We start from the raw sequence: 12,204 nt of genomic DNA, 5'->3' as shown, positions 1-12,204 counted from the left end.
GGCGCCAGTCCTTCACAGGGCAACACAGACACACTCACATTCACTCACACACTCACACCTACGGACACTTTTGAGTCGCCAATCCACCTACCAACGTGTGTTCTTGGACTGTGGGAGGAAACCGGAGCACCCGGAGGAAACCCACGCGGACACGGGGAGAACACACCAACTCCTCACAGACAGTCACCTGGAGCAGGAATCGAACCCACAACTTCCAGGTCCCTGCTGTGCCACCATGCCGCCCGCGTCTAAACCTACAGTAACAGTTAAATAGATATTTGGTGATTATTATTATTTTTTTTATTATTAGACTTAATTTGTAATAAATTATCATCATTTTCATAGATCTAAAATCTTGTGTGCTATTCAGAAATGCTCATGCTGCAAAATCACTCAAAGTGGCTCTGAAGGCAGTGCTGCCTTGGAGGAATTAAGACTAGATCAGTATTGCAGATTTCTGTTGCATTTGTCAGATGCATTGCAAAAAAACTCAGTATTTTGTTTTGCTTGAATGGAAAATAATGTTGCCTGCTGCTTTTGAGGAACCTGCAGAATGTAATAATGCATAAATAAAGTATTACTAATAAAGTATATCTTGCACACGGTATGATTGTTGCCTCTGAAAAAAGTAGTACAAAAAATCTCTGCCTCACAGACAGCAATCACGCTATTCCATCTATATCAGAGGCAGCAGAGCATAGTATATCATTCTGGATCTCCTTGACAGGCAGCAGTCAAAAGTACTTCTTCAGACTCTGCCTGGAGGCCGCAGAGCATTACAAAATTCTTCTCAGAGGCAGCATGTTACATTGTCCTCCACATCCTCTATGCGACAATTCTAAAAAATTAAGGAACTGAACGCATCTGTATCAGAAAAAAAAAAAAACATTTTATTGCAAATTTATTTCTTCCAAGTAATTTCTCTTAGTCGGAGCCAGTAGTTCACAGCATGATGCTTAATTTGGTGAAATATTCTTGTATGTATTTGAATTTAATAAATGACAGAATCCTTTTACGGCATTTAGTAATAGTTTTATTCTTTAGTTTAATTTTAATGTTTTCTTAAAAATGAATGAATATTCATTCAAAAAAAATTAAATTTTAAAAATGCAAATGATTATGGATCTATTTTCCATATTGATGGTTCAAATTCACCTGTTTTTCAGTAGGTTTCTAGTTTCAAATAGAAATAATAGGTTCCTCTGTGAATGTGTTATGTTTTCTGAAAATGGCCACGCGTTCTAATGTTTACAGTCATTACAGTAGACAGTGATTGGAGTTTAAGGAGATAACATCCTCTATCCTCTGAGGGATTTGTGACCAAACCATGAAGTTTGGCCAAAATATTGGTACGTGAACTGACAGTAATTAAGGAATTAACTCATCAGGAAATAATGAAACATTAAGCGGGGGCAAATTAATAATTAAGTTGTAATTCCACTCACATTGCCTGGCAGCTGTGGTGGTGTAATAAACTATAGTGCTTGGCAGGAGAACTGAATAGTCTTAATACATGACTTTTTTAACATCAGTGTATTTTATCATCTTGTATTTAGCAATATGCCATTTGAGGCCGTGTTACACTAATTTTACCACAGAGTGGTGTTATAGCAGGACACCACTTTACAAGAAATTACATAAGAGTGTAGATATATTTACTTACCTTTGCAGTGTACCTGTAAAATAAACATTATTATCCATAACCGCTTATCCAATTTAGGGTCACGGGGGGGTCCAGAGCCTACCTGGAATCATCAGGCGCAAGGCGGGAATACACCCTGGAGGGGGCACCAGTCCTTCACAGGGCAACACAGACACACACACATTCACACCTACGGACACTTTCGAGTCGCCAATCCACCTGCAACGTGTGTTTTTGGACTGTGGGAGGAAACCGGAGCACCCGGAGGAAACCCACGCGGACACGGGGAGAACACACCAACTCCTCACAGACAGTCACCCGGAGCAGGAAACAAACCCACAACCTCCAGGCCCCTGGAGCTGTGTGACTGCGACACTACCTGCTGCGCCACCGTGCCGCCCGTAAAATAAAGAATTGAAGTAAAAACACATTGAAAAAGTAAATGAGAGAGGAAGGAGCTATAAGCAGAATATGGGTGTCTGGGACAATAGGGCTGAAGATTCCAGAATGCTGTGAGCAGTGGGTATCATTTGAAAACAACAATTTATAAGTTAGCTCTTGATGTATTCATACATTGAAGGAAGCCTATTTTACCTTCAATATTTTATTTATGATACGACTGTGAGTGATCTGAGGTGTAGAAGCAAATCACATTACAAACAAACTTCTAGTTTAACATTCATAAAGTAGCTTCACTATTCATTTAAATGTAGCCTATTACAGCTTTCTACAAACAAACAAACAATTGTTGCCCTATGTTACTTTCCGCTGTTAACAAAAACAACATTAATGCAGCACTTTTTAACATAAGCAGACAAACACCTGAGAGATCATGTTTCTACTCACCATATTACAGTATTTCTTATTCATGAGACTTTTTATGTCATTCCTAATTAATAAATAATTAGAAAGTATCAGAAATCTATAGAAGAAACCTGCAGCTGTAACAGTTTAAGCATTTGTATTGGATTTTTTTTTCATGTATACTATTATAAGGATAAGTCAGTAAAGGAGAACAGACCATACAACAGTCAGACAGATAAAACACAAAGGCCATAACAAATTCAAATATGCACAACTAGCCACTCCCATTCTGAATCACTGAAAAATAATGTAGATTACATAGATCATCAACATGTGAGTGAATTAACCCCATGAGTATGATCCACCTTGTTTACATAATCATCTGTGATTCAAGATTTAAGCTGATTGGTTATATGTGCATATGTTAGTTGTTATGGCATGTATTGCTTTGTCTGTCTGTCTTTGTATCTTTTTTCATTCATTCCTTCTTTCATGTGTTGCATTCTGATTTGCTAGGACCCAAGCCTTTCTGAGATAAACCTGTTTAGGTGGCAGGTGCCCAGTCAGAAGCTTAACAGTCTCACTTTTTATGTGTGAACAGCTGTACACACAGTCTTCCCGATGCTCAGGTCAGGTCAGTGCTGAAAATAACCAACAGTCAACATGGTCTTGGCATTCTCAGTGGCTGATGAAATGTGGGACAGACCGCTGACAAGATAAAGACTTTCACCACTCTAGATAGACAAGTGGGGGTAGTCATTTACTAAAGGGTCATCAACCTACACTGTTTCAAGGTCCTGGTGGATCAATAACTACTATTTTTAGCTGATATGACCTTCTGCTTTTGTGCAAATTGTGAAATGTACCTATATGCCAAGGAAATGTTTAGCTAAGAGGCATCATTTTAACCACAGCATAGAGGTCAACAGTGGGAGGTGAGCAAAGTGTGTGCAGTATCACATACCATAGGATGAAGCAAAGCTTGATATTTTATCAAATCCTGATACCTTTTTGTAATCACATTTTACTTTCATATAAATCTGTTTGACAGGATACAAAAAAATTTAAATAAAACAAACACATTTTCCCACAGAAATTAGAAGGAGCTCATTGTACTTATTTTAAACAAACTTCAAAATGGTAAATAATCTTACATTATGTGTTATATTATCTGTGTCTTTAAAAAGTTCCACATACACAAATATCTTTTGATGTATTCCATGGCATCATTCAATTTATATGACACTTTAAATAAAGACATTTTACACATTGCTTCTAAATATTGGAATCCAGCACCGGTTTCAAGCACTTTTGCTGTGTCCAAAACTTTACCTTATGAAGTATATAGTGCACTAGTTTGGGATCCACGATTTTGTAGTCGTGTCTGAAAACATAGTGGGCAATTTTCAGTGTACTCAAATCATCCCACAATGTACCACAAAAAGTAGTATACAACCCATATACTCTAGCAGATAGCAGATTATCCATTATCCACTGCATTGTTTGGTAAAAAAACAGCAAAAAAGAAAAAAGACTAAAATCACTCACTACTCCCCTGAATTCAGCTCCTTATTATAGTGGTACTTACATTGAATAATATAGGGAATAATGAATAGGGAGCCATTTCTGTAACAGGCTTTGGTTTCTAACTTCCTCATGAGTTGTTTGTTTTATTAAACAAATGCAGTTACAACAGTTAAGGAACTGTAACACCTATACAAATACTAAATATACATAAAAATAATGATTGAACATTTTTGTATATTATCATACTGTATTGCATAAACCCAAGAAGGCACTCACTCTTCAGAAAGCAGTGAGCTATAGTAATTATACCATTGCTGTTGCTACTAAATCCATTTAACCGTGGTGAAATCACTGAAGTCATGCAAACCTCTAATGGCTGCATAAGGCTTCAGATATCTCTGATCTCACCATTGTATATAAATACTTTGTGTAATTTATATGTTTAAATCTTTATGATTCAATTCAGTGACCTGGATCATATTTAGATGACCTTACTTCCTGTTACAGGTGATGAAAATGTTAAATTAAATTTTTTTTCATCATTGCCATCATCCCAATAATCTACATAGCGTGGAATAGGCATTATGCATTTTTAGTAAGTGGAATATACTGTGTTTAAAATTAGATTATTCCAGATATTGTGCCTACATTCCAGCCTCATACACAATACACAATATAAAGCAACAGTAAATAATTGCCAAAATAGGCTGATTTTATTAGGCCTAACCTAGTTTATGTTGGTAGGTGGGGAATGATAGTCTTTGACCTTGCATGGGTGGTCACATGACCAAAATATTGCATGTCCCAGCAGATGATCAGAGTGGCACTATTTCATGTCAAGTTATTGCCTAAAAAGGAAAGAATATACAAATCTTCACACTCCATATATTAACCATCAGTATATATGTAGAACAGACAATTTCTTGATAAGAGTAAGCAGCAGTTCAGGTGTTGAGCTGAACTCCACGCTGAAGAAATACTTTGAGAAGAGTCCAGAGCTCGAGTTAATGATTGACCAGTCTGTCCAATTTATTTTGTACAGGGATGCAGTCAGAAAGCATTTCCTTCTCTCTCCACCACAGAAACACTTCACACCACTATGGACACCTGTCACAAATCCTACCACAGGTAAGAGGCTCACAGTGTTCCTCTTTCAGTTTTAAGATGTAAAGCTTTTATTTATTCATTTAGATGAATAGATATTATTGAAATGTACTAAAAAAAACATATCTTGTTTTTTTCACTTAGAAAGCAATTTATTGCTTCTATGAAATCACCTGTAAATTTACTTATTCTTCATACAAGGTTTAATTCTGACTTTGACTGTTTTCCTCAGATAATCTTTTTCATATTAACAGCTGCTGAAATAGACTTGAATGAATTGTGTTTATATTAAATTTCCATTGACCCAGTAACTGGTGTGAACGTGCCGTTAGATACTGGTGTTGATATGAAGTGGCACGTATTAATAATTGTGTGATGGTTTGTTGGGGCAATAAAAGGCACTTGTACATTGACTCTAATAGAGTTCGTCAGCACAAACCATAACAGTAAATAGTTTACATACACAGGGAAATCTAAAAGCACTAGAATCAATATCAGAATCTTTGTCTCTTCATTTTGATTCTGCTGCCTGTAAAAACCTACAGGGCCTTAAGATAAAGAAACAAATTATTCTTGCTTTTTGTATACCAGAGTGTCATTTTATATATAAACAATTTTTAATAAATTTCCAAACCACATGGTTAACAAAAGGAAAACAATCATGTTTTATGGTGTCACAAATATGAATGGGTCTCCATCCACCTATTCATAATATCAGTTTATTCACATTTAAGACATTTAAGGTTCTCTAGGGGTCAGGATCACATGATTTATAAATACATTAATGAGAAAAATGTCCAAGTTTATTATATTAATATAGATTAAGGATGTCTAGATTGGTAAGTTTTGGTTGTCTTATAACTTACATTATATTACTTACTTTATAGTAAGTTACTGACAAACAAAAAACAATTAAATAGTAAAATAGTTTTAAGTAAAAAAAACGAAAAAAAAAAAACATAAATAATAATGTAATAGTAATAATAATAATATGTATTCATAATGTCCTTTTTGGGTCATTTGCCCAGATATATTGTGGAAACAATATGGGTATACCATTTTCAACAGAGCTAATTTACATATAATAATAATAATAATAATAATAATAAGAAGAAGAAGAAGAAGAAGAAGAAGAAGAAGAAGAAGAAGAAGAAGAAGAAGAAGAAGAATCACTATTATTATTATTATTATTATTATTATTATTATTGAACTAGATGTTTACCAACATTAAATTAATTAATGAATGAATTAAACTGTCATTAAACTGTAAAAATAATTATTTGTTTTTGGCACATTCCACCACGCAACTATCATAAGTGGACATTGGGAGAACATAAATTCTCTGTACTTTTATACATTTTCCTTGTATTTTAACGTCACTTGCTGACATTAGCAAATGTTTATTTATTTATTTTAATTAAGGTTGGTTAAAGAGAATTTGATATGTAACAGAAAATAAAAAATGTGGATGCTTAGTTAGAGGCTGATGAAATACACTACAGTCCCTGACAAAATAATCCTTCTGTGACTGGAAAACATGTCACTGTAGTATCCGCTGTGAGTAATGCAGGATTTCCAACAATCAGTAATAGGGTATGGTTTCACATCCCATGTATAATGCAGAGAAGTAAAATCAATAAACCTGATTTCCTTCATATTACTGCAGTGTAAATGAGTTAATTAATATAATGATCAGTTATTCTTTTATGACATTTGCAGGACTCCTCTCATCTCAGGGAGCAGGGTTCAGGGTCAAGCTCAAGGCCAACAGACCAAAAGAGAGGTGAAAACACACAGTCACTCACAGAGAAAGAGAGCGAGAGATAGGGAGAGAGAGAGAGAATAGAGTTGTGTAGGTGGTGTGGGGTTTAGCATGACATTGACTGAAATATATTTTTGAACATCATGAATTGCAGTCTCTTAGTTAAAGCAATAGATTCAGCATTAATTATATATATATATATATATATATATATATATATATATATATAAGCGGTTACATATAATGAATGAATGAATTAATTAATTATTATAATACATAAATAAAATAATAATAATAGCAGCATTATATTTCATCTGCTTTACAGGAACTGTCTCAGTCTTGCATATCTGAAGGCAGCAGGGACCTTCACTGCCCTGTGTGTTTACAGTCATCTGCATTTCCAGTGGAGACAAACTGTGGACATGTGTTCTGTGGTGAGTTGTGCATTTTACACCCAAAGCTCTAGTGAAGTGAGATTCCTACAAGGGTTCCAGGGTTTCAATTCAGAACCAAAAAAGATAATCTATTTCCTACATAATCCAGGTCCTACAAAACCATTAAAAAATATAACTGTTTATAAATTTAAACAGCAGGTTTCTTTGGAGCAAACCCTTGTACAATTAGTCCTCTATATATGAAGAACTCCCATTTCCGTTCATAATTTCAATTAGTTCACAAGTTCAACAAAGTTAGCCTAGGCATCCAGCATTGTACTTGGCATACAACAGGGGTGAGCAATCGTATCTGCAAAGGGCTGGTGTGGCTGCTGTTTTATGTTCCAACCAACAAGGAGGTCACATGATCAGATGTTTTACTGAGACCAACTAATTAAATGAGTGAAATCAGGTGTGCTCTGGCCTGAATGGACTAAAATTCAGCAGCCACACTGGTACTTTGTGGATAAGATTACCCAACCCTGGCATACAGCATATAGAACTGTACAGTAATAAACACTGGACTGGCTTTGAGTGGCTTGGTGAAATTAGTTACTGATTGGAGGAGGAAGAGAGGGAAGAGGGTGGAGATGGGTCATCAGCAACAGGAGACTGAGGGCAAGCAGTAACCTGATGTATACAGCACTGGTTGAACTTCATGGTTTATTCACCCTCTTGAAGAATTGATTTTGTGATTTCGGGGTAGTGGCTCTTTTATTCCAACATAGATGAGAGAGTAATAACGCATTGCCTCATAAGCAGTTCTTATTTAAATAAATTGGAAACAAATGGCCTCTGACACTGGCATCTATGAATATTGAATATAAGTTGAAGGCACATATGTATAAGATTTACTGTATTTTCAATTTTGTCTTTTTTATGTTATTTAGTTTGAAATGCAAGTTGGTGTTTCCATTACGTCAAAAGTCCATGATGGCTGAACAAATAGTAATAGTTTAAAATGACTAAAAGAATTAAATCTTGTTCCATGAAACAATGTTTTTCCTTCTCTTGTACAGTTACTTTCTTCTAGCTTTATTTATTGAAAGTGGAAATATATTTATTGAAAATATATTTTCTTTGAAAAAAAAACCTTATTAAAGGTTGTGGATGATCTGTTCTAAATCCTAGAAATAGATTTGGTCAGAGACGTAGGGTCTTGCAGGATGAAGCTTGAGAACTCAAGCTTTGAAATGGAAAGGTAAAATAGTTCTGGATATTGATATTTAAATCAACATTGTACCCTGAGGAATGATTATTTGAACATATTTCTATATGTTCAGTGTGGTGCAGATAGAGGCTCTAAAAGGTTCTGCAGGTTCAATGTGGTGTTGTAACAGAAGCTTATATTTCTAATCTTAGAGTTCTGATCTCAGATCAGTGTTGTCGTCTGTGTGAAGTGAGAGAGCAGATGTTGGAGTGTAGGACAGGCTCTTACCACATGGAACAGTCATGTGACTAAGCCCAGACGATGTAGTGTAATATTTAACTGTTGTTATAGCAACAATGATTTTTCATAGTCACATACCACAGATCACATTACAGCCAAGAGAAAGTGCGACTGAACTGACATTGTGCTTATCACACTAATGAGGAAGCTGTTCAGTTTAATGTATGGAAACCATACATACATTACCATATAGCAACACATGCTAGATATATCATAGAATTCCATATAAGTCTGGAATCCTAATGTATTTTTCTTGTGAAGATACTCAAGCCAAACACTGCAGCACAGAAAATGGGTCAAGATTTATCAGTCTGGAAACAGATAGCAAATTCCAAGTTAATCTTTTTCTGTCTTACAAATAAGCATACAAACACACACATAGTGTAGCATAAAACCAGTCACTTTAAAAGAGCTGCACATGAGCCAAAAGGTCACCATACCCAATAAAGCCCCAGCAGTGTTATCTGCAGTGATTCAGCTCCCTCCAAAATCTCAGTAATGTTCCAACCTCACAACATTGTTCCAACATTTTTAAAGACTTTTTTAAAAGGAAAATTAAATATAAACTATATTTTATTACATTATAACCAAAACCAAAAGCAGACCATAGTCACACAATCTTCCTATTAAGAGTAGTTCATCAACATTACTATGCAAGTTTTATTGTATATAGCAGCATTAGTGAGGTCAGGTCCTGATGCTGAATGATTTGTTCTGAATACCAAGCATTACTCCGTCTACAGGCCAATACTGGGCATTGTGACATTAGGTTTATGAGCAGCACCAAATACATAGTAGACTCACATTATCGGGGCTTATCACTTAAAAATGGTACGTTTGTTTTTTTTTTGCCATCATTGTTTATGGTCACTTTGACATGATCATTTACTCTATCAATCTCTCTCTCCAGGTCAATGTCTCATATCTTACTGGAAACATGGCTCCTGGCTGGATGCCATCAGTTGTCCTTTGTGCAGACAGAAGGTATAAAGCGCACAGTAAAGAACACTCCCATGACACATTGTAGTAACACTATAAAACGTCACTTACAAGAAACAGTAAAATGACAGTAGACTTACTTACCACTCAATTACTGATTGGTAAATACTCAGTATTCTTTATTTCCTTCAATCATTTCCTGCTGATTCAATCCATTGGTCATTGATTCATGACTTCATTACATGATCATCATTTACTTTTTGTTTCTTCTAGGTGAATGTAATGTGTCATCTCTTTGGTGAGAGCAGACTGGACAGAAAGCAGCGAGAGGTGCTGGACAACATTAGAGATTATAATAAACGCTATTCTGGTGCACCACGGAGGGTGAGTTCCACTTCAGTGTCTTAGCAGCCTTGTCTCAAGCACCACATAGACATAGACTGCCCAGGTGTCAATGATTTTACAACTTGTATGGTCATTAGGACTAAAATTACATCAGTATTACGTGCAGACGTACACACCCTTCCACCTCATCTAGCTGGTTTCTGATAGAAGTCATATGATAGATTACTATTGAATGTAAGGGTTGCATTCACTGCTTAAACTCCAAGTCTCCAAGAAACAATTCTATATATCATTAAAAATATTCTGGCACAAATCACATACATGTGAATGAACGAATAGAGGAATTTGTACACAATACCACAGTGTACGTTTCAGGGCCAATCCAGACTAAAAACAATTTCAATGGCAGAGATTTGTTAGGAATGCTTCCAATTCATCCAGAACTAAATAGTGCCTTTATTTGAATGAAAATGCATTTAATTGATTTATATAAATGAATAACATTTTTTTCAATTTAGTTGAATGAAAATAAATTGTACACCAATACACCAAATTTTATAAATGTTCTAGATCATACAAACACTATGCTTAAGGTGTACAGGCAGCAATGTTAGGAATTGGTGTTAATATATTTTTAAATGAAACAGTTACATTAATTAAACGGATACGTTCATTATTAACCTGTTGAATATTTCCACCAAAGCTAAGGAAACTCTGAACTTGACTCTTGATTGAACTATGGTTATAAACTTATTTCCCACCACTATTTGTCATGTATCAATAACAATAACTTACAGCACATAACAATAAATAAATCCTGGACAAGGTGGAAAGAGGTGAATGAGGTCATGGTTTTCTATCACATTTATGGTATGCATGTAAGAGAGTGAAGTCTGACAGTCTCTCCCTCTCTGGCAGGTGAGTGATTATCTGTGCGACGCTCCTGTCTTCATGCTGCTTTTATTGCGCACTCTGGGAAACATGGGCGGACTGGTGTGTCTCTTCCTGCTGAGAGTGGCAGTGTGTGGATTTGGGGCGGCTGCTACTCTGGTCTCGCCAATAGAGGCTGTGTCTGGACCTTTCAATGGGGCAGTGGGGATTCTGGATGACCTAGTGGTGGTGTTCCTCCTCCTCATCTCCATTTTTAACATCCATCAGCAGATGGCATCAGAGAGGACCACCAGAACAAACACAGTCACACAGGGAATACTGACAGACACGCTGTAAACCTGAGGAAAAAGGACACTGGAGAACTGCTAAGCAGAATGTAGAGTTTACAAACTCGAGTAGTAACAGAGACTTAATGAAAATTTTACAACAATATTTTCATGTAGTCCAGAAGATGCATTTCTTTGGTCTCCACAGGGATCAGTTCCAAATGACAGCTAGACTCTAATTCAATATTGCACTAACTACACCCACCTGATTAGACTGCTATGCCAATTAAAAACAAGTAGGTATAGAACGTTTAGGAAAAACGCTTGTGCTGGTATGCTATTTTTTTTATAGGTCCCTATATTTAAAAACTGTAAAAACCTGTTTTGTCCATGAAAAATCCAGGCATAAGCTCGTATTTCATTCATTTTCTGTAAGCGCTTATCCAGTTCAGGGTCGCGGTGGGTCCAGAGCCTACCTGGAATCATTGGGCGCAAGGCGGGAATACACCCTGGAGAGGGCACCAGTCCTTCACAGGGCAAAACACACACTCACACCTACGGATACTTTTAAGTCGCCAATCCACCTACTGTGTGTTTTTTGGACTGTGGGAGGAAATTAGCTCATATTTAAATATTGAAAGTTTTGAGAATTGAAAAAATCTGCCCCCGTTCAGTTTACTCAGCTGGTATGCAGCTTTTTTTACTCAGTCAGCATTTTTGAAGGAGGGCAGTGTTTTTATTCTTTTATATTTTTATTCTTTTTTTTCTATTATAAGTAATTGTAATAATGAGTAATGTACTAGAGAAGTACAGATCTGGCTTTTTTCATTTCCAATATTAATACTGATATTTAACTTTGCATATCAGTTCATACGCAATATTGATTCAATACCAGATAGCAGAGTGGCCTCACAAAAAATGTTCATGACGGTAAATTTTATCTTGTGAATGAATTTGTTCCATGGATCTACATAATTATCTGATACCCTATGTAGTTATTTTTTTAATATTGTGACCAATATCTGATCCCAATGTCAGAC

At 35.9% G+C, this 12,204-nt stretch overlaps 1 protein-coding gene across 1 annotated transcript; it reads left to right on the top strand.

Annotated features, from left to right (window-relative positions):
* Window positions 1-5,058: 5,058 nt before the first annotated feature.
* On the top strand, window positions 5,059-12,174 carry si:dkey-183n20.15 (RING-HC_RNF170 domain-containing protein). The gene is made up of 6 exons (XM_066677973.1): window positions 5,059-5,101; window positions 6,797-6,860; window positions 7,165-7,273; window positions 9,634-9,707; window positions 9,936-10,046; window positions 10,926-12,174. The coding sequence occupies exons 1-6, from the start codon at window positions 5,073-5,075 to the stop codon at window positions 11,232-11,234; spliced, it is 696 nt and encodes a 231-aa protein (XP_066534070.1). The 5' UTR covers window positions 5,059-5,072; the 3' UTR covers window positions 11,235-12,174.
* Window positions 12,175-12,204: the final 30 nt, after the last annotated feature.

This window comes from Hoplias malabaricus, chromosome 7 (genome assembly GCF_029633855.1).
Source record: "Hoplias malabaricus isolate fHopMal1 chromosome 7, fHopMal1.hap1, whole genome shotgun sequence".
NCBI lineage: Eukaryota > Metazoa > Chordata > Actinopteri > Characiformes > Erythrinidae > Hoplias > Hoplias malabaricus.
Note: the sequence above shows the minus strand (reverse complement) of the source record. Positions and strands in the feature narration are given on the sequence as shown.